The sequence below is a fragment of the Chroicocephalus ridibundus genome, chromosome 15 (genome assembly GCF_963924245.1).
Source record: "Chroicocephalus ridibundus chromosome 15, bChrRid1.1, whole genome shotgun sequence".
In the NCBI taxonomy this organism is placed as follows: Eukaryota; Metazoa; Chordata; class Aves; order Charadriiformes; family Laridae; genus Chroicocephalus; species Chroicocephalus ridibundus.
In genome coordinates, this window is record NC_086298.1 from 6,174,833 (window position 1) to 6,200,398 (window position 25,566).

Sequence of the window (25,566 nt, forward strand, 5' to 3'; positions counted from 1 at the left end):
GTGCCCCGGCACTGGCGGGAGGCGGGGCGATACGAGCCAGGTCACGCCCCCGCAGGCGATGACCACGCCCCTCTACCCATAGCCACGCCCCGTTAACCCAACTACGCCCCGTTCCCCGTCGCCACGCCTACGGCCGCGCCCTTCTCGTGGCCCCGCCCCCGCTCGCCCTGACCACGCCATCGAGGCCCCGCCCGCGCGCGGGGCATGCCGGGAGCTGTAGTGCGGGCGGCGCCGGAGCGGGCGGCCGCCATGGCCCCCGGAGCGGCGGCGGCGCTGGCCCTGTTGCTGCTGGCGGCGGCCGCCGCCCGCCCCGCCGCCGCCTGGGACCTGCGGGCGCTGCGCTGCAGCTTCTCGGCGGATTGCGAGTGCGGCTTCGGGCCCGACCTGCGCGGTCAGCGGGGGCAGCGGGACGGGGAGATGGGGCGGGGGGAGGCCCTGAGTTGAGGTGCCGTGAGGCGCGGCATGGCGGCGGGCCCTGAGGGGCGGGGGCCCGGGGAGCCCCGAGGCCAGGGAGGCGGCAGGCGAGGAGGGCCCGGCAGACAGGGCGTCTCTAGGGGACCCTCCTCGAAGCGGGGAGAGGAGGGGGCTCTCGGCCTCCCCACCCCGCGGAGGGACAGGACCCCCTGGGCCGGCTGACAGCGAGGGCCCCGGGAAGCAGCCGCAGGGTGAGACAAGAACCATTTCAACCTGCGTTTGGTAAATCTCGATTTGACTTTGCTTCAGGTCTGGAGTGTGACTTGGCCCTGAACCTGGTGGGGCAGCCGCTGGTGAGGCAGCAGGTGATGAAGGGGGTGAGGGAATTCCTGGAGAACCGGAATCCTGTGAAACCCCTTGTGATGTCCTTCCACGGCTCGACAGGAACAGGCAAGACCTTCGTGACCTCCATGCTCGTCCGCTACCTCTTCCAGGGTGGGCTGCAGAGCCCTTACGTTCACCAGTTCTCCCCAATAGTGCACTTCCCCCACGCTGAGCGGATAGAGCAGTACAAGGTAAGGGACACCTCGGCACGGTACTGCTTGATTGGGGTTTTCTTTGCTTATGTCCATCTTGACCCTCAGTACATATACATTCAGGCTGTTTCCTGAAGTAAAGCAGGAATAGCAGCTCTTTGGTTTACCCTCTCAGACAGACACGGCTGAGCGAGTGGCTCCACACACTGGCTGAAGGATCCACTAGTAACTAGATATACTCTGGCACTCAGTTATCACTTTCGTCTTCCCCCCAGCAGTCCTTGCCACCGTCATGTTCTTATTCCTCAAATATTTACACAGCCCTTTGAATGCACAAACAAAAGTGCTTTGCTTAGATGAAAGGCACTAAAATTCTCCTGCTGCTTTCCAAACAGCTTGATGGCTGTGAAAACCTGTGTATGGCTAGACTTGTAATCCCCTCCTCACACAGCAAGCAGCTCCCGACTCTTCACTCTGTCTCTTAAAGCTGAGAAAGGAAAGACATCAAAACATGAAGGTTAGCTGCCAAACCCTCAGCAGAGCAGGGAATCAGTGCACCTGGATGTTTGCTTTCTGCTTGTTTGGAGGAGTTATTTGTTGTATTGTGTCCTTAGAAGAAATACTTTCAGGAAGGCAAAACCCATACTGGGTGAAGTGCTTCAATTAAGAGTTATTCATGCCCCCAGGGTGACGTGAGTGGCTTTGTGTGGGTTGGCATCTACACTGAAGTAACTTCAGCGGTGGTAAAGAGCCAGAGCTCTTCTGGGTCAGCGCAGGAAAATGTTTTTACACCCGAACAGGAGCTGGCAAAAAGCACTTGGCAACGGGGAATGGCGTAGATACACAGTGAAAGAGAAGAAGGTGGGGAACTGTAGGAGTCTGAATCCCCACCTTTAGTTTGCTGCCTCCTTCTTTAAGTCTGTAATAAAACATCTACAGAGGGCTAATAAAGCCAGTAACAGCCGCTCTGCGAAACCCAGAATAAAGGGGCCCTCCCCAGTGCTGGCTGTTCCTGCTCCCGAGTAGGTGATGCTGTGCAGGGACAAGCTGCTTTCAGCACCTTCGTCTCTGCTTGAACTCAGGCGGCAGCCTTTGTGCTGGGGCAGCTTGAGCCTCCCTCGCCACCCTTGGTATCTCGCTGCCTTACGGCTTGGTGGGTGTTTTTCCTAGGAAAGCCTGAAGCGCTGGATCCAAGGGAACTTGACAAACTGTGGACGGTCAGCCTTTCTCTTTGAAGAGATGGACAAGATGCACCCGGGCCTGATCGACGTGATCATACCATTCCTGGGACCCTCGTGGGTTGTGTACGGGAACAACTACCGCAAAGCGATCTTCATCTTCATAAGGTAAGAGGCCCCTCTGTGGCATCACAGGGCCTTCCAGCACACTGCTTCTTATTTGGGCAGAGGTCATACCTACTTCAGAGCGCACACACGGTTTGCTTTTCCTTCTCCAGGCCTTGAGCCCCTGCAAATACCAAGACTGTTTCATTGTGAATGGACAGGCCTGGGGAGTCTGAAAAAGCTCTCCTGTCCCTGTTATTTGGCTGCCTTTACAGGAGTCATTTTATGCCAGGCAGCTAGGAGATCCTGGCTTGCGCTCGTGCAGGCTGGAGGGTGTCAGGTGCCACCTCTGTCCTGCAACACCATTTTCCCAGATACAAACCGAATAAGCATCTCATTCTTGTGTAGCAATGCAGGAGGGGAGCAGATCAACGAAATGACGCTGGATCTGTGGCGTGCCCACAAGGACCGGGAGGAGATCAGCCTGCAGGACCTGGAGCCAGCCATCTCCAAAGCCGTGTTTGAAAACCCTCAGAGTGAGTCTGTGGAGCAGAGCCCTTCCTGCAGGGTCAGAGCCCGGCAGAGGGAGCCAGGCCCGTTCCAGGCAGCCACCCATGCCGCCTGCCACCTCCCAGGCAGGCAGAAAGCAACAGGGGTGTTCTGAAGGAAAGGAACTCTGATCCCCTCGAGGTTTCCTGGCAAAGGGAAGGAATAGCCCAGCCTTCCAAGCTTGCTAAACGTGGCAACAGGTCTGCTAAGTTCTTCGGAGGAAAGGTGTATTCACAGTTGGGGGATAAAAAACAGCACAGCATGCTCGCTGAAAAACCACCGAGATGTACCTGTCCCCGCTGCCAGCCTGGATCTCCTTGCTTTGCCCTTGTCACAGGGAGCAGAGCTTAAATTCTGATGAGTCAAGCTAAATCCTCCCGTTCCTTGAGAGGAAGTCTGCTGTGGGGGAGGTGACAACTCATGGGTTCAGCACCCTCTTTGTACATAACTGGAGCAGGTCTGTCTTCAGACGAGTATTTTGGCTTTGCACAAAGCATCTCTTTGAACTCCAGGGACTGGAGAGTCTCTGAAGGTAAAACCTGTCTCTTCCATTCCTTTTTCAGGTGGATTCTGGAAATCTGGTATCATTAACAACCATCTCATTGATTTTGTTGTGCCCTTCCTCCCATTGAAGCACCACCACGTAAAGCAGTGTGTCATCAGTGAACTTGTCCAGCAAGGCCTCGAAGTACGTCCGGGTGTTGTCCAGGAGGTGGCTGACAGCATCCCCTACTTCCCAGAAGAAGAGAAAATATTCTCATCAACAGGCTGCAAAACTGTGGCCTCTCGGATCAGTTTTTTCTTCTAGCCAGTGGCGAGGGCCTTGCTTGGATCCGTAAGGGATGTATACAGAGCTGTAAAGCGGCAGAGCCCAGGGCTGGCAGGACGAGCAGTGGGAGCTGCATGTTCCCTCTCGGCAGCACAAGTGCTCTCCTGCTGAACTCATCTCTCCAGCCCAAGGAGGCCACTGCAGGACACAGCTGTGGGACCAAGTGCAAGTGATGTGATTTAAAGCACTTTACTGATTTACCCTTGGCCAGGTGAGGGTGGATATGACCCGCCTGGTGCACCACCCAAGACATCTGTGATGACAAGGGGAAGATGTGACGAGGGCCTGCAGTGTCAGGGAGGTTTCTCACCCTGTCAGCAGCACCTGCCTGCAGCTCTCCCCTCTCCAGGCAGCTATTGATAGCCAACACATCAAGATTCTGAGCCCACAGAAGAATATTTCTTTCTTACAGCATTTTAACAGTTTTTTTTAAAACCTTTTTAAGCATAGCTGTGCCTCAGGTCCTTGGTACAACGTGACAGTGCTGGTGCTGACCCCTGAAGCACTGTCCTGTGAACACCTTCAACGTTGCAGCAAAGTGCTTTACAAGGAAGTTTTAGAGCCAACTTCTTTCCAGCGTCCTTTCACTGTGACTAGGTGCTGGTAGGGACCAGCTTCACCATCAACAAGTGTAAGGGGAAATGTGGGAGATGGCAACATCTGATCTGGCAAGAGCCAGGTTCTTCCTGCCACCCCCTTGTCCATCTTTCCCTTAAGGTCCAAAGGATTTCCCTGCAGCAAACCAGGAAAAACACGAGAAAGACTTCTCGCTTGTTTTACCAGCTACAAAAAAAATTCAGTCCTACCTCCAGGGGAGCCCACGGTGCCACTAATGGTTTTGAAAATTCCTTTTATTCAGTGATGATTTCTACAGCAGGCTGACAGTTGGTGCTATGAGCTGTTGAGTCTCTTGTACATCCTTCTGCTGATCACACCTCACAGGCTTTGGCTGGGCCAGCGTCCATTCAGCTTCTAGGGAGTGTCACAACAGGGGACCTGGGGACAACCTGGGAGAAAAATCAGTGCTGCACACTGCCAAGCTTGGCCTTTACCCAGGTTTTAGTCTCCTCTGTGCAGTAGTTATGGGAGAACAGGTCAGAGGAACCAGAATCATACACTCTCTAGGAGCAAACTGCCTGAAGGATGGGTGCAGGGACGCTTCCCAAAGCTCCTGATGCTCCACTCAGGCCCTATGCTGAGAGGAGCTGCCAGCACTTGGGACCATTCCAGCTCTAGGGCCGGAGCCTTGGGGACAGCAATTTTAGACACTACTCAAATGCTGCCCAGGAGCTGGCCCACAGACTCAAACATCCTGCTTATTCCAAAAATGTTATGCATTTCTAATTTTAAAATAAATCTTTTATGGAATAAACAGTTGGGGAACAGTCGTTTACTTGGATTTCTGACTGCGACTAGCGCAGAAGGACATGGAAAATTTGCAGTTGCATGCTAACAGCTACCTGATGTGATGGGACTTTGGGGATTTAGCAGCACAGAGTTGATGCTCTCCAATTAGGTAACTGGTAACAAGACAGCAGCCTTTCCCTGGGGAGGAGGCGAAATGGCAGTAGGTGGGCCAGGTGTCCTCCGCAGAGGAGCCAGTGTATGTCCAGGAAGGCCAGTGGGTCTCTCTACCACAGCAGCACTTTTTCACTTCCTGTGGAACACATCTTTTTGTCCCAAGGCCAGCACAGGAGGTGGGAGCCACATCACCTCCTTCCCAGGGAGAGTCAATTCGCAGAGTCTGCCTGGTGGCCTCATATGTGGGAAGCTGAGGCAAGGTGCTGGGCGGGCACAGTGGCAGACCAGCCATTTCTGCAGCAGCTATTGCTGCCGTTCCACACACTGGCTGGGTGCAAGATCCAAGTCTACAGCCCTACCGCCGAACCCTAGGCTTGCTCAGTCAAATTGCTTGCCCCAGACCATGTGAGGGGCAGTCACAGAGACTGGGGTTGAAGTAACATGCTGAGAATATCACCCACAGCCCAAGGGTATTGCGGAGCAGTGCTAGGCTGTATCTCACCATCCATGGGGTTGAGCCACAGATGTAGAGCAGCATCCTCCCTCGTGCTCTCCATCCTCCTCAGGCACAGGCAGGTCCTGGTCCAGCACAGGTAGGGCAGCAGTTTCCAGGTCTTGTGCTCAATGGCCACAGAGAGGAAAGCTTCTGCCTGCCAGTACTGCCTGCAAGGGGATGGGAGAGCACACTCAGCAGGCTGACTCACCACCAGCCCTTGGGCAGACCACTTATCTCGCCACCAAGTCCTGCTGTCCCTGCTCACACAGTGCTGCTGCAACCCGTCTCTGCACAACACGGTCCCCTGGGCTCAGCTCCAGTGCCTGCTGGTAATCCTCTAGCGCATAGGCCAGCTCCCCCAGGCAAAGGAAGCAGTTCACAGCAAGGCAGCATCAGCGTCTTGATTAAGTGAGAGCAGCTGGGGGCTGGTTGCCACCCCTGGGCTTTGTCTGGAGCTCTCTGTGCCAGTGGGAAACACGCATGGCGTGTGTCCAGCCGACCTCAGCCACAAAGATTTCAGCATTATTAGCCAAAAACTCTGAGCTCCACCAGGCAGGAGACGCAGCCCGGTCTGGAAGAGAGCAGCCATTCCCAGCCATGCCCCCAGGACAGGCCAGGAGGGGAGGGAGCCAAACCACCAGTGGTAAATCCCAGCTCCTGGTACCTGTCCCAGCTGCTGAAATGGCCCAGGCAGGCACAGCTGCAAACCAGGGTCGGGACCAACAGGAATCCAGGGGCCCTACTGCCCATTTCAGTCACTGGTCCCTAACAGAGGACCCGGCGCAGGGCCCTCCCCTCCACACACTCAATGCCCAAGCGCAGACACTGCTGTCTGATACCCCAGCCCTCACCCCAGGGACCCCGCTACAATCCCCAGCCCAGCTGCTTCTCTTCTCTGTTGATGGCTCTGCCTAAACCACAGACAACCCTCAGCCCACACCGGCCCATCCCAGCCCTGCTCAAACTACCCAGGATCAGCCTGGCAAGACATTAATAGCATCCTAAAGGCAGATGCCAGCATGAGAGCCAGCCTTAACGATGCTGCCTCCCTTCTGCAGCTCCCAGCCTGGTGTATCCTTCGCCCTCCGGGGACCCTTTACCCTCTGTGGATCCAGGTCGATGACTTTCAAATAGCAGGTGATGGCTTCCTCCCAGTAGCCTCAGGAGAAGTCCAGCCCTTTCAGCCAGCTGAGGAGAGGAAAAGAGCGAAGCCCAGTGACATGCTCCTGGACTGGGGGACTGTCACACAGCCTTGGAAGAAAGCTGCGTTCCGCTGGTGGGGCTGGAGGGCGGCTGGGGGCAGGTGAGGGATCGCGTACACCCAGCCACACCCCAAAGGCCGCTGCTAAGGACGGTGTGAGTGGGACCTACCCGGCATGAAGTCGTAAAACACAGGGCACAGCCCAGGGCACCTACTGCCCCTGCACCCGACCCCGCTCCCCTCAGGGACCAGGCACTGGCCGGGCCCGAAGACCCTCCCCAGGGACCCCTCCCAGCTTCCTTCCGCTGCTCCTCCGGCACCGCCGTAGCGAGCAGCTCCCGCCCTCCATCCTTGCCGCCCCGGCCTGAGGGCCCATTCCCCGACCCGCGGGGCTTTACCACAGCGGCGGCCGCGGCCCCGCCCCGCGCCACCGCCCCGGCCCCGCCCTGCCGCCCGCGAGCAAGATGGCGGCGCTGCCCATAAGCAAGATGTCGGCGAGGGAGGCCAGGCGGTGCCGCGCCGGGGCCGCCATTGGCGGCGCGCGAGCGTGACGTTATGGGGGGCGACGCGGCGCGGTGCTATGCTGGCGGCGGAGCTGGCGGGACGCGTGCGGCCGCTCGTCACCCGGGCGGGGCCGCGCGTCATGGTGGGGCCGGGGGGCGGGGCCGGGGGAGAGGGGAGGGTGGGGCTGAGGGGGAGCACCGGGGAGGGAGGGGCTGAGGGGATGGGGGCTGTGAGGGGGAGAACCGGGGACATTGGGGCTGAGGGAACCGGAGCTGAGCGGGATCGGGGCTGTGAGAGGGAGATCGGGGCTGAGGGAACCGGAGCTGAGCGGGATCGGGGCTGTGAGAGGGAGATCGGGGCTGAGGGAACCGGAGCTGAGCGGGATCGGGGCTGTGAGAGGGAGATCGGGGCTGAGGGAACCGGAGCTGAGCGGGATCGGGGCTGTGAGAGGGAGATCGGGGCTGAGGGAACCGGAGCTGAGCGGGATCGGGGCTGTGAGAGGGAGATCGGGACTGAGGGAACCGCGGCTGAGGGAGGGAGCACTGAGGAGACCGGGGCTGAGGGAACGGGGGGCTAAGGGTGATCGGGGCTGAGGGGACTGCGGCTGAGGGCATCGGGTCTGTGAGGGAGCACCGAGGAGATCGGGGCTGAGGGGGATCGGGGCTGTGAGGGGACCCAACCAGCTGTAGGGAGCAGGGGGGATCAGGTCTGAGGGGATGGAGGCTGAGGGGGATCAGGTCTGTGAGGAGCAGGTCTGAGGGGTGCTGGGGGGGTTATCAGGCCCGTAGAGGGGCCAGGAGCCTCATGGTGGCCCATCAGAACCCTGTTGGCATGTGGTGGGCAGGTGGCTGGCCTGGGCAACTACGGGCTGCGGGGGACACGGCACAGCGTGGGCATGGCGGTGCTGGACCGGCTGGCTTGGCAGCTGGCAGTGGCCGAGGGCTGGCGAGCAGACAGGCGGTGCTGCGCTGACGTGGCCATGGCCACAGCCCATGGCCTGGAGCTGGTGCTGCTCAAGCCGCGAAGGTTCATGAACCTCAACGGGCTGAGCGTCGCCAGTGCTGGTGAGCAGCTCCGTCACCCCTGAAGCTTGCTGTGCCACCAGGCCCTGTGACAGGTCCCTGCAGCCCAGCTCTGCAGGGTCACGGCCTGGTGTGTCTGTCTCCCCCTCATTTCTTGGGTTGTATTTCTGTTTCCAAAGCTGAGATTTACAACCTCCGCCCAGAAGACATTTACCTGGTTCATGATGACCTGGACAAGGCTCTGGGCAAGGTGGCGATCAAGCTGGGAGGCAGCGCAAGGTATGGGGTGGCCCCAGCTCTCTGGTTGTGTGAGCTGGTTCGAGGCCTTGCCATGCCCTTACAGACACACGGACTGTTCCCAGCCCTGTCCCACCAGACTGGCAGTGTTTTCAGCCCCAGCACCAGCCCTGGGCTCAATCCCAGTTGCAGAGGCAACAGCCAACTGTTTGGGCAGCCTCCCGGTCCCTACCCTGGCAGGAAGGGCAGGGAGCCTCCTGGAAGTGGCTGTGGGCTGGATCCAGCCCATCGGCTGCACCACATGGGCTTTTTATAGCCCTCTGCCTGCCCCAGCGCCAGCTCCTGGGTCAGCCTCGAGACATTTAACCTAGGAAATCTTCCACTGCGGGACAGGGCAGGGATGGTACTGGGACGCAGCGCTCAGTCACACGTGCACCAGCTGCAGCAAGAGCTGAGACGCGCAGAACGTGCTGTCCCAGCCCTGCTTCCCTTGTCTTCCCCCGCCAGCTGCTCTCAGCCCCAGGGGCTGGACACTTCTGCAGAGCCAGGGCAGGGGGGCTGCAGCCCCTGGCTGGGACCACATCCCCACATCCCTGCAGCAAAGAAGCCCCAAGACCATACCATGGGGGTCTCTTACAAGCTAATGGTGGGTTTTCTCCTTCTCTCCCAAGGGGACACAACGGGGTCCGATCCTGCATCAGTGCTTTGCACTCCAACGTGAGTGGCCCTCAGTGGAAGGGGATCAATCCTTCCCCCCAACCTCAGTGCATGGCTTGTCATCCCCCCACTCCCATTCTTCCAACTCCCCTCACACAAGCCCCTGCTCCCTTTCCTCTCCCCGCTTTCCCCTCCTTCCCTCTGCTTCCCTGAGGGCTGATGTCAGTTTGGCCGCCACAAAGGACATGGAAACAATTAGCTCAAGTGGCTCTGCCAGGCCTGGCAGGAGCCCGGGCTCTCAGCGCAGCCCAGCAAAAGCCTCTTCCAAAATCATGTTTCTTGGAGCAAGCACTCAAAACCACCTGGAAAACATGAAGGACTGCTCCCTCACCACCAAGCCCCACTCGCAGCACCATCCCCTTGCCCCGGCTCTGTCTCAGCGAGCCCTTGAGGTGGGATCCTCCAGCTCTCCCTTTTCCTCCCCAGGAGATGACCCGGCTCAGGGTTGGCATCGGGCGGCCGGAGAGCGAAGCGACAGTGTCCAGCTATGTCCTGGCTCCGTTCAGCACCCAGGAGCAGGAGAGGCTGGAGCAGGTCCTGGCCCAGGCAGCGACATTCCTGCTGGAGCACATCCTGCAGAGGAGAGCACCGGAGGGGGAGCCGGGGGACAGGGGCTGATGTGAACGCCCGAGGACCTGCGTGGCTGATGGACAGGGCGCTGCGGACTCTCCGGGGTGACCGTGGTGCGGAGCAGAGCTGGCCCTGCCGCACAGCCTGGCCAGGCGCTGGGGCAGCCCCCGTCTGTCCCCGCACAGATCCAGGCAGCTCATGTCCCTGCAGTGGCCTCATAACGGCACTTTGGCACAGAAATGAAATAAACCCTCGCTCCCAGCTCTGCCCTGCTCCTGCCCCTCTCTCATGCGCCGCCTCCGAACTCGGGCAAGCCCTGGCTCTCTGTGGCTTGTATCCGTGTTCCCAGCCCTGTTCCACCAACCCAGGCTGGAGGGAAGCTTCCAGTGGGAAATGGGGAGCAATGGGAGCGACTTCTGCAGGGCCCAAAACCCAACTTGGGCTTTGTTGAGAAACTGTGGCAAGCACCAGTCGCCTGCAGTCTGGCAGCTCAGCAGCATGCGAGGGCTGCTCCCACTGAGCTGCAGCAAGTTTCAGGACTGGCCTCATAGTTTTTGAGTTAGCTGGTTTTAAGCCAAAACCCTGGAGTTTCCAACAGCTGGAGGAGTTCTGGCTCCTCCCCGCAGACCCAGTACAGGTCTCATGGTGGAGAGGGCAGCTCGAGAAGGGGGGTCTTACCACCACCACCACCACCACCACCACAGCAGCTTCCCAAAGCCCTGGGCTCTGCCAGCACATCCTATCGGCTGCATACCCTGTGAGCGCGGCTGCTCCGAGAGCCCCAGCGCAGGCAGCTCCTCACCCGTGTCCCAGCGGGCGCTGGAACAAGCACCAGACCCTTGCTGGGTCGCACGTACCGCAGCGCTGCTGCCGCTTCCTTCCTCCGCTCCAGCTGGCACCAGACCTTCCTCCGCTCCATCCCCAGCTCCTGAGCTCCTCCTGTAGTACTGAGGCTACCTGCGACCAGGGGACAGGCAGGGAAGCACAGGTGTCCCCAACCTGCCATCACCTCTCTGCCCTGCTGTGTCATTCATGCCTGTACTGGCTGGGACCCCGCAATTGCAGACCATGCATTTGGCCACCTCCTTCTCCCTGTTCTCCAGCAGATCCACTGGGATCTTCAGGTCCCGTGTGACTTCCTGGAGCTGGTTGTTCTCCTTCAGGAGGTCCTTGCTGTAGCTGTTCATCCTGTCCCAAATGATGCTCTCCTGGAGCACACAATGGTCGCAGATATCCTGCTGTGGGTCTCAGCTACCGAGGCTTCCACCCACTGCTCCATCGCCTTCACCAGGCTGTGGGGAGAAGAGGGGTGCAGCCCCCCAAACCCTGGGTGAGGCCAGCAACCCGCCGTCCCAGGGCTAACCCCAGCAGCTGCTCCAGGGCCAAAAGGGGCAGCCAGTGGCCAGGCACGGGTGGAGAGAGGCAGCAGCTCTAGGGGCCTGGCAGGGAGCTCACATCTCCCCAGCTCACCCAGACTAGGGCTAGTTGCAGTGTTTTTAAAGAAATTGCTCCTCCACTCCAGAAAAATCTCAATTTTCAGACGAAGCTTGCCCTGCTGAGGAGCTGAGGTTTAGCACCAAACACAGCCGGGCTCTTGGAAAGCAAACGCCCTCCTCCAGAGCTGGCCACAAAGGTGACAGATGCCGGAGCCCAGCAGGACTCAGCTGCACATCTCGGTGCTCAAGCTGGCGTCGGGTTTTCAGTCCCAAGGCCAAACCCTCTGCTGAGGACACCAGCGCCAGTGAGGGAAATCATCTCCCTCAGCATTCCCAGGGGAGAGCTGAGCTCCACAGAAATGCCACCCATCTTTTCACCCCAAGGGAGAGCTCCATCTCTCTCTCCCACCCCACCTTCCTCCTTCCTTTCCCCATTACAGATTTCATTCCCAAAGCAATCCCCGTCCAGGGGAACTGCCAGACCCTCGCCACAGCAGCTCCGAGGTGACCCCGGTGGGGTATGCCCTGGGGACGATACATGGGGCAATGCCACCCAGCAGAGCCAGCACCTGGCACATCAGCTCAAACAGTCTGCTTTAATCCTCCCGGGGCTTCAGCCCAGACACAGCACAGGCGAGGGACAAGCCCGGTCGGTGTCAGGAGGCCATGTGTGCCACCACAGGAGCCAGCCCCCAGCCTGAAAAACACTCCCCAAAGTCCAAACCGTCGGGAGACGGCGGAGTTGGCATCGCTCAGGGCAGTCCTGGACACGTCCCCAGCACAGCACTCTTCTGGTCCCTCCGCCTGGCAGGGAAAGGGCTCTCCAGGAGCCCTGGGGACAAAACCTTGGGTGGATTCACCACGCACAGATTCCAAGGACCCTGGGGGGATCCAGCCAGGATGGCTGCGTCTCTCAAGCAGGAGCGGGCAGGATCAGGCCGCTGGCCCGCGGTGCTCCCAGCCAGGTCGCGATCCCTCGTCCCTAGGAGGCAAGGACACAAACATCAGCGGTCATGGAAGAAGCAGCCCTGACGCGTTCGCGCCTGCAGCAGAGGGTTGTTTTCCAGCTTCCCCCCAGTCTGGCTGCTCCTGGGGAGGCTCCGCTGCCAGCACAAGCAGCCTCAGACAGGGAAAGTCTGACCCGGTGTTAACCGTGGCAGTGCCGCCTCGGGGCCAAGCCAGTGCGCGGGTGCTCCCCTGCCTGCACGGCCACCACACGGAGACACAGCCCCAGGGAAACCCACTGCTGGGGGGCAGCAAGCAGCGCCAGGGTGAAACATTCCCCCGCGAGCTGCCCCCAGCTCTCTCCGAACTCGGGTGACTTTTGCAGGAGGTGAAGGAGCGCTGTCCCTTCCTCGCTTGAGGGGCTGGGGAGCAGCAGGACCCTGTCCCCTGGTCCCCTCCAGCCCAGTGCAGCCCCACATGGGACATCTGTCCCCCCCATCCCTTTCCCCACCTAGAAGAGAAGGTCTCATCTCTGTTTCCCAACACTTTGAGTCTGGTGGGGAGAGCTGCTGCCCCATGGCAAAAAGAAACTAGGCATCTGGGACACAGCCAACCACGGCGCTTGCAGGCAGATGCTTCCCAGCCACTCTGTCCCCCACCCCTGTCCCCACAGGTGAAAGTCCCACACCTTTGCTCACCATCAGAGCTCGTCGCGGGCGGTGGAGCGGAGGTGGCCAGCACTGCCCCGTGAGTCCCTCAGGGTCTTCTGCGAGCCAGCCCAGTCGGTCTTCTTGGCATCATCGTCCCAGATGGTGGAGGTCTCAGTGTCGCTCAGCCAGTTGCTATCCCCGGCGTAGTGGGTGGGATAAACCAGGAGGGGGTGAGCTGAGAACACCAGCAGGTCGCGGGGGACGAAGTGCCGCTTGTAATCCTCACTGGGGAAAGAGGAGCGGACCCAAGAGGAGAAATTGGCTCACAGAGCACGGCCCAGTGGAGAAAAAAGGGCTGGGAAAGCCATGCTGACCGCCCGGGGAAGGCACCGCATGGGGCAGGTGACAGGGAGGGACACGGGGTACTGGGGAGGGGGTCTGGGGAAGGCAGCCGAGCTGGGGGGCTGCCCCATGCTGCTGCTGCCTGCAGAGCCTGGCTGGGGAGGGACCAGGGAGGGACGGCGGAGGGGATGGGACCCATCTCTTCCCCACCAGCCTCGGCGGCATGGGGCCAGCGCTGGCGCGGAGAGGGTCTCCGGCACAGCATCCCGCCGACCTGGCCCCGGCTGGATCCTGGCCAGGGCTGTCTGGTGTCGTTATCCCAGTGAGCATGGGACTCCCAGCTGCTCCTGGTTCGCATCCAGAGCGCTAATCCACCCCTCCATCCACCTCCAGCCTCCCTTTTACACGCCTAATCCCTCTGTTTCACCATCCCGCTCGCTGATTTTCCCACCCCCTCTTCCCCAGGACACTCGCCCACCAGCACTCGCCCCATAAATTGCTTCCCCCTCCCCAGACACAGCCTCGCCACTGACCCCCACCTGGGAAGAGGGGCAGGGAGGCACCCCAAGATGGTGCTGAGACCCACAACCAGGGGCAGAGGACCACAAAACCTCCCAGTGCTGGGGTCTAAGGGGCTGCTTCCCCCTTGCCATGGGGCCAAGACCTCCGTGTGAGCCCAGCATCGAGCCCCAGCTCCATCCCCGCCGCCGTCCCCCCACCCCGCGCTGGCAAAGGGCCATTTTCCAGGGGCTGGCGGCCAGGCAGCGGCCGGGGGGGAATGAGCTCATGCTACAGATGTTTTCCTCCAGCATGAGTAACGCCGGGAGGGGGGGACGGGGTGGGATGGTGACGGCAGAGAAGAAACACATGCTCCATCACCGTCACGGCCATGCCGCTCCACCAGCACCCCTCCCGCACCCCCTGCTCCTTACTTGGGGTGCTTGTCATACATGATGGGCAGGAACTCGTCCACCGGCAGCATTTTGGAGAGGGGCTTGGCGGCCAGCAGCTTCTGCGCCCCGCGGTGGGAGATGGCATAGGCCAGTGTCCAGTACGAGTACCCGGCCACCACCAGGTTTTGCACGCCCTCCACAGGTGCCTCATCCTCCGCATTCACCTGCTTCCTCCCCAGGTAGCTGCAGGGTGGCCAGCGAGCCATGAGAACCAGCCCCGGGGACCCCCACCCCGCGTCCCCTCAGCCTCAGCACCTACATGAGGTCCCAGTCCCGCCGTGCCCCCTCCAGCTCCGCCATCAGCCGCTGCAGCCGCGCCGGGAAAGCAGCCTCAAAGCGCACATCGTCCTCGAAGACCACCGACCGCTCCAGCCCCCGGGACACGATCTGTAGGGAGGGCACAAATGCACAAACCCATCCCAGCACTGCGTTGGGCCACACTAGGTCCACTGACCCTGCAGAACACTCCTCTCCCCAGGTCCCCCAGTGACACGGTGATGCTCATGGGGTCCCTGCCCCATGCTGGTGGCCCCCACGGCCTCGTACCTCCTTCCAGATGTTGTAGTGGCTGAGGAAGCAGCCAACCTCACCCTTGGTGAGCGTGCGGCCGGAGAAGGGGTCATAGTATCCGGGGAGCAGGTCCACCCCCAGCACCTTGATGTCACTGCTGTTGAGGGTGCTGCAAGGCAAAGGGCTGCATTAGAGAAGTGTCCCCCCTCCAGCCACCCCCTATTCCCTCCCCAGGGTGACACTGGGGGGCTGGCAGAGCGGGTACACATTCCCCCACAGTCACCTCCCATCCACGGCGTCCACCACCCGCGGGGCGATCTCCAGCTCCTGCAGGGACGCCAGCATTCGCTGGCGCCGGTCCGGCCTCCGCACCAGGTTGATGAGGAAGATCTGGGGAGGAAGGGAAGAGCCCACCAAGGGGGCATGTTGTCATGGGGTGGGGGGACACAGCCTGCCTGGCCACCGCAGGATGGGGGACAGGGGGCTAGGCCAAAGCCCATGGCGGGCTTTGCCATGGATGGATGCAGCCAGAGGGATGGACAGGGGGACATGGGGGGGTCCATTGGGCACTTACTTCATCAAAGCCCATTTTCGTGAGCGGCTTGGGGAGGAGGGAAATGTGCCTGGAGCGCTGCATGGGGGGGCCATCCACTGCAGAGAGAGGGGACACCCCTTTGGTGGAGCTCAGACTCCCCTGGCCGGGAGCCAGGGCTGATAGCCCTGCCCTGGGGGCCATCACCGGGTCCCTGTCACCCCTGGGGTGGGGGACACCTCTGGGGCACTGCCGCTCACAGGGACTCACCCATGGCCTCCAGCGTGAGATGCACAAAGTTGGCACGGTCATCTTCCAGTGTCTGGTGGGCCTTCACAGGGACGTTGATGTAGCCGAAGCGCTGCTGGTTGCACACATGGACCTCGGCGCCTGCCGGGTGGGATGGGTGAGCATCACAGCCTCCCGCAAGCCCTCCAGCCCCCCAACCCCTGGATCCCCAGCCCTCACCAGCTGCCTGGCAGGAGTAGGCGAAGACGATGATATCGTCGAAGGCCCAGGTGTAGTTGGGGTGGGGTGGGTAGAAAGCCAAACGCGACGTCTCCTCCTTCCGCAGGTTGATCAGGAAGGTGGCATAGACCATGGGGACAGCAAAGCAGCCCACCCGCTGCCGGTTCTTGGTAGGGAAGTAGTCGGCCGTCCGGCGGTAGTAGCCCTGCAGCACACCAGCATGACTTCTCCATGGTGGGGGGTTTCTCTGCCATGGGGAGGGGGGGTCCTAGGGCTTTCTGAGGACATACCTGGGGCGTGATGCCACACCAGAAGTTGGAGTAGAAGGTCTGTGAGTCCAGCATGGGGGCCACCACCGACTTGTTCTGTGCTATGAGAAACTTGAGGGTCTGGTTGTTGGTCAGGATGCTGTCGGTGTCCATGAACTGGGGGGACAACACAGGTCCTGGAGGTGTGGGGACGTCCACCTCAGCCCCCACCCCACCGGTGCCCCACATCCCTTACCAGGATGTAGTCTGCCTGCTGCTCCCGGGCGTAGGTGAGAGCCTCCTGCTTCAGCTTCATCAGGTTTTCGTAGCGTTTGTCGCTCCAGTGCTTAGGCCCGAGCTCATCCGGGTAGGAGCTGGGCGGGGGGGAGGCAGGGGTTAACCCCGCTCGCTGGGAACGCACAAACTCGGTGCACGCCGTGCGTGCCGGCCAGCTGAGTCAGCCCAGCTCTGCCTCGACACCGGCTCCTCCTGGCAGCGTCCCCAGCCGGGGAGCAGGGTGCTGCTCCAGGAGCCCCTCGCAGCCCACACCTGTCCCCCCCCCGGCACCCCCGGCCTCACCTGGGCTCCTCCTGCACCTTCCAGGCCACCGAGTGATAGTCCTTGCCCACGGCGCCCAGCCACTCCTGCAGCATCGCCGTCGTGTTGTCCGAGTTGTGGTCCGTCGCACACCTAGGGTAAGGAGACGTCAGCTTCTGGGGGTCCCCCCGCAAGGGACAACAACAGTCCCCTCCCTGCACTAGAAATGCTCCTGGGGCCAAGAGGCCGAGCCAGCAACAGACTCACTTGGGAACGTAACATGTAATTTGACGGAGCCAAGGCTGCGCTGGCAGGAGGGGGAATGGGAATGGGTAAATTCTTCCCTGGTGCCGCCGCCGGCCAGACTGTCCCATGGCTGTCACCCCCCCAGTCCCTGCAGCCCGCGGCAGCTCCAGCCATGCTCTCCCCATCCCAGTCCTGCGGCTGCCCACCATGAACAGCATCGGAGCACAGCGGCTTCGTCTCCCAGCCCGTGCACCCCACAGCACCCCACAGCGCCCCACTGCTCTGGCAGCCAGAGGAAAGGCACTGAGCAGCAAAAGTCCCCCCTCCCCAAACCGTCCCCTGCCATGCACAGCTGCTGTCCCCAACTTTCCCATCCCACCTCGCAGCAATGTTCACAGGGACACCAGCACAGATGGGGCTGAGCCCCACGTTGCACTGGGGCAACCCCCAAGTCCCCACACTCCCCGGCACCCTCAGCCCCTCAAAAAGCCCCAAGCTGCCCCCCGGGAACTGGTGTCACAGGGACCCCCTGGGACACAGGGGACAAAGCAGGACCTGTGCCCCCCCCAGCTCCCAGCTCCACAGGCAGCTGCTCTTGAAACGCCCTCCAGGACCTTGTGGCCGGGGTTCCCGGGGTCTGTGTTGGGCAAAAACGAGGACCTCCCCCCTCTCCTGGCAGCTGCCCCCAGCCCCAGCCCGGCCACCCCTGCCAGGACCCCCCCGCCAGCCCCCGCCTCGGCTCCCCACAAAAGCAGCTGCAGAAAAGTTTCCGACAAGTTCAGGCGAGAGACGGCTGCGGCAGCAGAGCAAGGAAGAAGAGGGACTGGGGGCTCCTCTCCCAGCCACCACACCCAGCACGGAAAAAGGGGGCTTGGGGGGTGTCTTTGGGGAAGACGGGGCTGGGGCCGAGCCCTGCAGGGAAGGGGGAGGCAGCGTCTGTCCCTGATGACGCAGAATCCCCCTGAGCCCAGCACTCCACTCCCTCGCCAGCCCCACAACTTTAGGAGGGGAAAGGTGGGGGTCCTGTCCCCTCGCCGTGGGGCAGCACCCAGCCCCTCCCAGGTCCCTGCTGGGTCCCACACCCGGGGCAGAGCCACCCCTCACCCTTTGGGGCCGGGGGGGCTGTTACGGCCAGGGTCCCCGCTCCTCCCGGTGGTCCCCATCCCTCAGGTCCCCATTCCCCCGGATCTCTGTTCCCCCCGCCCAGGCCCCCGTTACTCCCGGACCACCCCGACTCCCCCGTCCCCTCATTCTCCCCAGCTCCCCATTCCCCTCCCACCGTGGTCCTTTGGGTCCCCACCACCCCCTGCTCCCAATTCCCCCCATAGTCCCTACTACCCCCCAGGACTCCCGTTCCTCCCCTGGCATCCCCATTCTCTTGGGGCTCCCCGTTACCCCCGGGTCCCTGCGACACCAGCATCCCAGCTCCCCCCGGGGTCCCCGTTCCCCTACAGCCCCCTCCTCCCCCTCGGGTCCCTGCTACTCCCCACTCCCCGGGGTCCGGGCTCCCCCCGGGGGTCCCCGCTCCCATACCAGAGGGCGATGCTCCCCGCAGGATAGTCCATGTGCTCCAGGGCTCCCAGGCAGTGCGGCAGCGAGTGCTGCGCGTTGCGGGCCAGGAGGGCGACCACCACCCGGGGGGGGACCGGCCCGGTACCGGTACCGGTGCCCAGCAGCAGGAGCAGGGCGCAGAGCGGCCCCGCGGCGCCCATGGCGGCGGCGGCGGGCGGGGAAGGGGCGGGCTGAGACCCGCCGCGCTCAGCGCACCCCCCGCCCCCGCCCCCGGCCCGGCCCCGCCGCCGCTGCGAGCCCCGGGGGCGGGTTTGGGTTGGGTTTCTTTAAATAAAGCCGATATCGGTAAACAGCCCCGCACAGCTCACGGCCGGGAGGTGAGAGGCCGGGGGCGGGGGGGGGGTACTCCTGGTACCCCCTCCCCGAGGATGCTCCTGGGCATCCCCCTGGGCACCCTGCCAGCTCGGGGTCGGGTGCCCCGAGGTGCCCGGTATGGCCGGGGGGGCGGGGGGGAAGCAGATGGGTGGGCAAGTCGCCGGGGAGGGAATTTATGGTCGGGGGGCGGATCGTGGCCAGGGGGGCTTATGCCTGGGAGGCTTGTAGCCAGGGGGCTCGTGGTCAGGGGAGCTCATGGCTGGGGGAGTCTTGTGGCCAGGGTGGGTCGTGGCTGGGTGGGCTCATGGCTCTCCCCCATCACAGGCCAAGGCAGCCCACCCCACCAAGATGTGTCCCACCCAGGCTGCCCCCCATGGTTGACCAGGCCCCCCAGGCCTATCTGCGACGTGTCCAAGCCGCAGGCAGCCCCGGGGCCTTTGGGACGCTTGGCCAAAACCTCTGGTTAACCACCCAATCCGTAAATACAGCCGTCAGCTCCCGGAGCAAGCGCAGGCTGGGAGGAGGCCGCATCCTGGGGTGCAACAACTCCATGCACCCCCCAAGCGGTGCCGGGCACCGCTCACTGCGGTGGCACTGGAGCCCTGGTGAGGGGCCATGGCCGTGGGTGGACAAACCTGCACCCACCCGCAATGGGACAAGGGCCCGGTGGCTCTCGCTGGCTCCCCACATCCCCCCGCTCACAGGGAACCTTCTGGTGGCCTCCAGCAGGGTGCAGCGAGGGGGTCAAGAGGGTGAACAATGCAACAACACCTGAAAGAAGCAACAGAGGGTGGGGGGGAAACACGGGGAGCGCCAGGGAGCCCTGCGGTGGCTGTAAGGAGAGGAAAACTCTGTTTACAGCCCGAACTCGGACAAGTATTTTGGGGAAGGGCTCCGTGCCAGCGCGGCTGGATGCTTCCCGGTGATGCAGAGGAGATGCGGGAGGGGGCAGGACCCCGGGGGCCGAGCACAGCCGGACCCCACGCGTGTCCGGAGCCCACCCGTGTCCGGACGGCACCCCCGTGTGCAGCCCCCCGCGTGCAGCCCCCCACCCCGCCCCGGGAAGGCTGGACCGGCGGCAGCCCCTCTCCCCCCGCAGGAGCCCCGGAGCGCGGCCCCGCCGCCCGGGAAGGGGTTAAGCGGGAGGAAGGGCGGCAGAGCGGCGGGGATGCCCGCGGAGCCCACGGCCGGCGCCGTCCCGCGGGGACACCCCCCTCCGCATTCTCCCCCCGCGGCCCGGCCCCGCGCTCGGCCGCTGCTGCCACCTCCCGGCGCCGCCGCACGGCCGGGAGCAGCCGGGAGACGGGTCCGTCAGAGCCTGATCTGACCCCCCCGTGTCCCCACATCCCTCCATCCCTGCCCCCTTTCGTCCCTGCATCCCCTTGTCCCTACATCCCTGCATCCCCACATCCCTTCCCTCGTACATCCCTGCATCCCCACATCTCTCCATCCCTTTGCCCTGACAACCCTGCCCTTCTTCATCCCTGTGTCCCTTTGCCCCTATATCCCTTCCCCTCTTCGTTCCCGCATCCATCCCCCACTACATCCCTGCATCCCTATGTCCCAACATCTCTTCATCCCTGCATCCCCCCCACCACCACATCCCTGCATCCTCTCCTGGGGATCACAGACAGCCCTTCCTAGCCCGCAACACCTGGGAAGAGCAGAGAGGGATTTCAGTGCCGGATATAACAGGATTTTGAGAGGCCTGGATCACAGAGAGGCCAAGCACGACAATTTCCAGCCTGCAGACTGGGATGAAACCCCGCAGAGCCCTGACACCCTCCTCTGCACTGGGGCCGGGGAAGATGAGCCTGGATGTGCCCTGGCCTGGGCTGGGGCAAGAGCAACACCTGGTTGCTGCCAGCAATTTTTTCCCAGCAATTTCCCACTCCATGTGCTCAGCCCCCCCTGTCTCCTGCCCTGGAGATGCAGCATCCCTCACCCAGCGTGGTTCGGCCACAGCCCTGCTGCCCCGGCCACAGCCCACACCAACCCTGTGGTCTGTGGGCTCGGGGACTGGAGAAGGAGAGACTGGCCTGGGGCGGGCAGAGGTAAGGGGATGCTGTCACTGCACCCTGACATGGGGAAACTGAGGCACGGACCAATGCAACGTGCAGCGCACGGATGGGACTGGCAGAGGGACGAAGCATCCTGTGCCCTCGCCCACTCAGCCGGGCTCAGAATTGTCCCTGCCTTTGCAGCCAGCTCTGCAGCCTGCGTTGTCCCCGCAGCCTGGTTGCTGCAGGGCTCACAACGGACCCTCGGAGCCTGCTGAGGGCCAGGTGACACCTTACGAGCATCTTTGACCAGGCAATGATGAAAAAAAAAAAAAACAAACACTAACGAGCTCAGGGAGAAGGGGGAAATAGAGGTTACCTGCCAGGGTACCTGCTGCGTGGTCCTCAGGGCGACAACCCACCCGGCTCTGCGCTGCGGCTCAGCACCTCCATCCCCGCCACTCTGCTACCACAGGGCTGTGACAGCCCCTGCACCCCAGGAGCAGGACTGGCAGACGGGGTGGCAGGTCCCCACGGGGCTCAGGGCATCCCCACAGCTCCACACATCCATGGCGGTACCTGTGACACAGAGCTGACGTCAGGTCCGAGAGCATCCCGCCTGGAAAAGCACCTTCCCATCCCCGCGCTGCCAGGCTGGCAGCAGCGCTGCACAGCATTCCCAGCAGCCTGGTTTGTTTTTGCAGGAAAAAGTTGCTTTTGCACCCAGGGCTGAGACTTTTGGCCACCTCGCACCTCTCTCCACCCCTTCCTTGACATTTTTGAGGATCTGCAGCAAAGCCTTTGAAAAGCTCCAGGTTCCTCAAATGTCACATTTTTCTGCTTTGAAAGGCTCAGGTTTGGTTGAAAAAAAACGCCCAAATTTATAAAGGTATTTATATGTATATGAAAAAGCAGAGATTCTGTGTGTATGTGCATGGCGGGGGGGGGTTGGTACAAGTCCCCTGGCCACCCCCAATTTTTTTTGAACTTATTTCACAAGAAAAAGCACCCCAGGGGCCCCATCGGCTGCCCAGGTCCGTGGTGCCCCTGTCTGCCCCCGAGGGTCCCCACTCCCAAGCCATGATGCCGCCCCAGTGATGCCGCCCCCCCCAGACCACTGCCTCGACCAGTCCAGCCTCATGATACCAGCCCATTTCACAGGCGGGGAAACTGAGGCACGGAGCCTGCACGGCCTCCCGGCAACTGCCCGGCCAGCAGAGACCCCAAACCTAAGGGAGTGCCCATGACCCTGCAATGCTCCCTGCCCTACCAGCCCCTCATCCCAAGCTGTTCCAGCTGTTTTCACCGCCCTCCAGCTGTTGGGTAACGCAGGAGGCCGGCACTCCCCTCCCAGCTGGCTTTTCCTTCCAGGTCTCTGCTAAATCCATCTCATCCATGGGCGCCACTCTGCTTCCCTCCTCAGCAGGCTGCTCCTGCAATGGGCAAAAACAACACATCTTCCCACCCGGAAAAACCTAGGGGGATTTCAGACATCTTGGGGAGATTTTGGCCATCCTGGGGGGGATTTTGGCCACCTGGGGGGATGTTGGGCCACCCAAGAGATGCTCTGCCAGAGAAGCTGGAGCCCGGGGGGACCAATATCCCCATCCCGGCTGGGGGAAACAGGGAGGTCCGTATCACCGTAAATGGGGCAGACACGTGTCACCGGCCCCAGCAACCACTGGGCTGTGTCACCCCACACCCCGGCCCGTTGGGAGACAGCCTGGGGTGGGCTGTGAACATCGGGGAGGGAGAAGCCTCTCCCCTTCGTGCCCCGTTGGGAGCAGAGAGCCTGGGCTGTGTGGGATGCTCTGCTCCACCTGCAAGGCACCGCCGTGCTTGGAGCCACGTTCGAGCCATGCAGGCACGTCCCTCCCAGGTGGCACAGCCAGCTCAGCCCCAAAATGGTCCCTTTTCTCCCCAAGTTGGACCACATGTGTCAGTGCAGAGCCAGCAGTGTCCTGAGCCAGTGTTCCCTGGCTCCAGGCATCAAAGAGGACCGTGGGCACCCACCAGCTCCGGGAGCGGGCAGAGGGACACCTCTCTCAGCAAGGGGAAACTGAGGCAGGAGGCTGAACCCAGGCTGCCCCGTCCCGGTACGGAGTGGGGGATGCACACCCTGCCGGGCCTTCACCCTGGGGACGATGGAGAGCTGCTCTCCATCCCCTCGCTGCTCCCTCTCAGAGGGACAGCAACAGAGGGGTACCCCGATGGGACGGGTCCCCCCCGCAACGCGCTGACCCATGCGCTCCTGTCCCCTCCGTCCCCTCCCTCCTCTCCCCCCGAGTCGGTCCCCGTCCCAACCCGGGGCAGCTGTGGCCGAAAACAAAGCTGTCCCCTTCAGCACAATACCCTTCTGTGTCCCCCCCCCAGATGCTGACCGCTGGGGTGGGCAGTGGCCGGGCTGGAGGCGTCGAGGGGCTGTGCCAGGCCCCCGCTGGCAGGGGACAATGTTGGCAGTGATGGAGAGTAGGTATTTCAAAAGGTTTTGTTTTCGGGTTGACCCGCCGAGCCAGCGTGACCCCGCAGCCCCCCACCCAGCCCTGCTCCTCCATCCCAATAGAAACCGGCCACATTCCTGACCTCGGGAGGTGGGGGGGGGGAAGTTTCAAACCTCCCCGGGAAGGAGACAATGGGGGTGTCAGGGCCGTGATTTAGGAGGGGGGGGCTCTTTCCATCACAAAGGCGAGACAAAGGCGCTCGGAGCTGGGAAAGGGGCTTCGGTGGCGGCTCAGGAGCAGGGCCATGGTATTGTGCCTGGCCAGCCGGCCTCGGCAGCAGGACAGCCAGGGCCCACCACCTCCCACCGGCTCCTGTTGGGTCCCTTTGGGTGCCACCAGGTGCCACCAGGTCCCACTGGGTCCCATCACACTCTCCATCCCAGCCCCTACCGCAACCCTCCCCGCAGCCACCCTGGGGACCAGGGTCTGGTGGCTTCATGGGTGTCACTGCCACCCATGGCAGGAGGGAGCGGGTCCCCCATCCCCACGTGGGACGGCTGGGGCACCCCCAGCTCCCTGCACCACCCTGTGCCAGTGGGGCTGGCCAGGAACCAGCCTGTCCCGGGGGGCCGTGGGCACCCCATGGGTCAGGGCTTGGGACCAGGCCCCTGGATGGCTGTACCCATCCTGGGGACACACGCAGCCCCAGAGCCCTGACCCCCCGCCATGTGCCCTCCCCGGGTGCTCAGGGCCGGGGTCCCCCTCTCCTCTGCCGGGGCCGGTCCCGGGGCCGAGGGATGAGCAGCTCCTCTGTCCGCCGCTCAAAGGGGCTTTGTGTGCCCCGGGGCCGATGGTGCCCAGCACCACCCGCCACCGCCGGCACGGGCACCGCGCCGCTGCCCGCACCTCGCAGCCTGTGCACACCCCCTTTTCCAGCTGCCCCCTGCCCCGACCCTCCTCCTCCATCCCTTGGGGGGAACTCAGCCTCAAACCGTGGCAAACCCCCCCCCAAAAAAAACAGGAAACTGCTTAACAGACGCCCAACTTACAGTGTCCTCCGCCGCCGAGCTGAGCCCGCGTCTCCGGCCAGTGTCCTGGTGCCGAAGGGCTCAGAGCCTGCATGGAGAGGGTTTTTTTTTTACAGGAGAAATATTTTTCTCCCGGTGCTGGATGGCTGATCCGCAGGAAAAGCTGGAAACAAGTTCATTGGCTTTTCTCTCGCTCCATCTCCCTGCCCTAATTTTTATTTTCCTGGCAGCCGGCGAGAGGAAGGGAGCTGGCAAGGTGATGCTTTTTTGGGAAGAGGGGAACTGCTGGTGAAAGAGGCATTCACTGCGCCGGGAGCCTGGGAAAGCCGGGAGCCAGGGGGCCGGTGGGAGGGTGGGAGGCTGATCACCGGCTGCCGTGCCGAGGCTGACCGGTGTGCCGAGGCTCAGGGCCGTGCCGAGGCTCATGGCCGAGCGGAGGCCAGCGGCAGGTGGAGGGGCTCCGGCGGGACGCAACAGAAAGCCAATGACATCATGTTGTGGGGTTTTTTTTCCAGGATGAAATGTAATTTGCAGACGACATCCCGGGCCGCCCGCGAGTGAGGAGCTGGATGGGTCCCCCCAGGACACACAGGGAGCGCAGGGCTGGGCCGAGCTTTATTTTTTCCCCCTTTTTGGGTCAGAAAAACTACATTTTAGTTCCTAACCTGCTGGCACTGTGCTCCCCGGCACTCAGAGGGCAGGTCTGTCAGACCAGAGCCCGGCACAGCCGGCGCCGGCGCCCTGTCGGGGACCCCCCATCCCCACGGTGGGGCAGGATCCGTCCCCGGCCGCCCTACCCGGGATGGCTCCTTTCGCCTCTTCCCTCTTAATTTTGTTTAGAAACTTGTCAGGTTGGTACATAAAGGAGGTGGAAAGATCAATCCCAGCTTTTCATCAGTGTGGGAAAAAGTATTTCACTAATCCATATTTATTGGTGTAAGGAGCCGGGGGGGGGGAGGGCGAGAGACCCTAATGGTCAGGAGCAAAGGACAGAAGGGACAGTTTAAGGCTGCCCTTTTTGGAGAGGTCACATGTCACCAAAATCTTTCGGTTGTCTCGGGATTGGTTACATTCTGTTCTCTTTTTTTCTATTCAGGTTGCCAAGCAACTGGCTAAGACCAGCCAAGATATTTTCTTTATTACAAGTGGAGCAGAAAGCACCAAGGAGGAGAGAGATAAAAAAAAAAAAAAAGGGGGGGGGGGGAAGAGAAGAGAAGAAGTTTAGACAATTAACATTTATAGGATCACATAACTTCATTAACTCGGCCGAGATTTGGGAAAGAGACTTCAAAAAAAAAAAAAAAAGGTGGTGGTGGGGGAGCGTTAGGAATTAAAGCGAGTTAAAAGGCCGACAGGTCCAGGGCTAAAACAATGCGGGAGCACTCGGGAGCGGCGACGGGGGCTTCCCTCCGATGGTTCCCACTTCCCAAAGAGCCGGCCAGTCCCTGGTGATGGCTGCGACCC

General features: G+C 61.9%; 3 protein-coding genes and 1 long non-coding RNA gene across 11 annotated transcripts; 2 read left to right on the top strand and 2 right to left on the bottom strand.

The window, feature by feature from the left end:
* Nucleotides 1–225: 225 nt before the first annotated feature.
* TOR2A (torsin family 2 member A) lies at nucleotides 226–5,612 on the top strand. 3 transcript variants are annotated; one of them, XM_063353287.1, is made up of 6 exons: nucleotides 373–391; nucleotides 724–767; nucleotides 859–989; nucleotides 2,121–2,296; nucleotides 2,642–2,769; nucleotides 3,346–5,612. In XM_063353287.1, exons 3-6 carry the CDS (start codon nucleotides 885–887, stop codon nucleotides 3,588–3,590), a joined length of 654 nt encoding a protein of 217 aa, XP_063209357.1. In that variant the 5' UTR covers nucleotides 373–391; nucleotides 724–767; nucleotides 859–884; the 3' UTR covers nucleotides 3,591–5,612. The 3 variants fall into 3 exon arrangements, with proteins under 3 accessions (XP_063209356.1, XP_063209357.1, XP_063209358.1); XM_063353286.1 differs by having other exon boundaries at nucleotides 226–391; nucleotides 724–989; nucleotides 3,346–5,611; XM_063353288.1 differs by lacking the exon at nucleotides 373–391 and having other exon boundaries at nucleotides 735–779.
* On the bottom strand, nucleotides 4,489–7,181 carry LOC134523855 (uncharacterized). The gene is made up of 3 exons (XR_010073425.1): nucleotides 6,729–7,181; nucleotides 5,635–5,795; nucleotides 4,489–4,618 (listed from the first exon to the last, which is right to left on the bottom strand). It is a non-coding gene; the product is annotated as an uncharacterized LOC134523855 (long non-coding RNA).
* Nucleotides 7,182–7,391: 210 nt separating this feature from the next.
* PTRH1 (peptidyl-tRNA hydrolase 1 homolog) lies at nucleotides 7,392–10,729 on the top strand. The gene is made up of 5 exons (XM_063353263.1): nucleotides 7,392–7,475; nucleotides 8,178–8,397; nucleotides 8,535–8,634; nucleotides 9,264–9,309; nucleotides 9,736–10,729. Exons 1-5 carry the CDS (start codon nucleotides 7,410–7,412, stop codon nucleotides 9,925–9,927), a joined length of 624 nt encoding a protein of 207 aa, XP_063209333.1. The 5' UTR covers nucleotides 7,392–7,409; the 3' UTR covers nucleotides 9,928–10,729.
* On the bottom strand, nucleotides 9,829–24,342 carry CERCAM (cerebral endothelial cell adhesion molecule). Of its 6 annotated transcripts, none has more exons than XR_010073422.1 (15): nucleotides 16,768–17,004; nucleotides 16,543–16,653; nucleotides 16,220–16,337; nucleotides 16,006–16,140; nucleotides 15,716–15,920; nucleotides 15,518–15,637; nucleotides 15,290–15,366; nucleotides 14,999–15,105; nucleotides 14,752–14,884; nucleotides 14,465–14,592; nucleotides 14,185–14,388; nucleotides 12,959–13,195; nucleotides 12,183–12,297; nucleotides 10,737–11,171; nucleotides 9,829–9,882 (listed from the first exon to the last, which is right to left on the bottom strand). XR_010073422.1 is itself a non-coding variant. In XM_063353261.1 (15 exons), exons 4-14 carry the CDS (start codon nucleotides 16,614–16,616, stop codon nucleotides 12,961–12,963), a joined length of 1,536 nt encoding a protein of 511 aa, XP_063209331.1. In that variant the 5' UTR covers nucleotides 16,617–16,653; nucleotides 21,013–21,212; nucleotides 21,904–22,066; nucleotides 24,124–24,342; the 3' UTR covers nucleotides 11,192–12,297; nucleotides 12,959–12,960. The 6 variants fall into 6 exon arrangements, 5 of the variants coding, with proteins under 5 accessions (XP_063209329.1, XP_063209331.1, XP_063209330.1 ...); XM_063353261.1 differs by lacking the exons at nucleotides 9,829–9,882; nucleotides 10,737–11,171; nucleotides 16,768–17,004 and adding exons at nucleotides 21,013–21,212; nucleotides 21,904–22,066; nucleotides 24,124–24,342 and having other exon boundaries at nucleotides 11,192–12,297; XM_063353259.1 differs by lacking the exons at nucleotides 9,829–9,882; nucleotides 10,737–11,171 and having other exon boundaries at nucleotides 11,191–12,297; nucleotides 12,949–13,195; nucleotides 16,768–17,005.
* Nucleotides 24,343–25,566: the final 1,224 nt, after the last annotated feature.

What these genes read in the sequence shown, in the direction of transcription:
- PTRH1 (XM_063353263.1), top strand. Translation starts at nt 7,410, where the DNA reads ATGCTGGCGGCGGAGCTGGCGGGACGCGTGCGGCCGCTCGTCACCCGG. An exon ending in GGGCGGGGCCGCGCGTCATG is followed by an intron (nt 7,476 to 8,177) that starts GTGGGGCCGGGG and finishes TGTGGTGGGCAG; the next exon opens with GTGGCTGGCCTGGGCAACTA. An exon ending in TCAGTGCTTTGCACTCCAAC is followed by an intron (nt 9,310 to 9,735) that starts GTGAGTGGCCCT and finishes TTTCCTCCCCAG; the next exon opens with GAGATGACCCGGCTCAGGGT.
- TOR2A (XM_063353286.1), top strand. Translation starts at nt 250, where the DNA reads ATGGCCCCCGGAGCGGCGGCGGCGCTGGCCCTGTTGCTGCTGGCGGCG. An exon ending in AGCGGATAGAGCAGTACAAG is followed by an intron (nt 990 to 2,120) that starts GTAAGGGACACC and finishes TGTTTTTCCTAG; the next exon opens with GAAAGCCTGAAGCGCTGGAT. An exon ending in GCGATCTTCATCTTCATAAG is followed by an intron (nt 2,297 to 2,641) that starts GTAAGAGGCCCC and finishes ATTCTTGTGTAG; the next exon opens with CAATGCAGGAGGGGAGCAGA.
- CERCAM (XM_063353259.1), bottom strand. Translation starts at nt 16,964, where the DNA reads ATGCTGTTCATGGTGGGCAGCCGCAGGACTGGGATGGGGAGAGCATGG. An exon ending in TCTCACGCTGGAGGCCATGG is followed by an intron (nt 15,367 to 15,517) that starts GTGAGTCCCTGT and finishes CTCTCTCTGCAG; the next exon opens with TGGATGGCCCCCCCATGCAG. An exon ending in CGAAAATGGGCTTTGATGAA is followed by an intron (nt 15,106 to 15,289) that starts GTAAGTGCCCAA and finishes CTTCCTCCCCAG; the next exon opens with ATCTTCCTCATCAACCTGGT.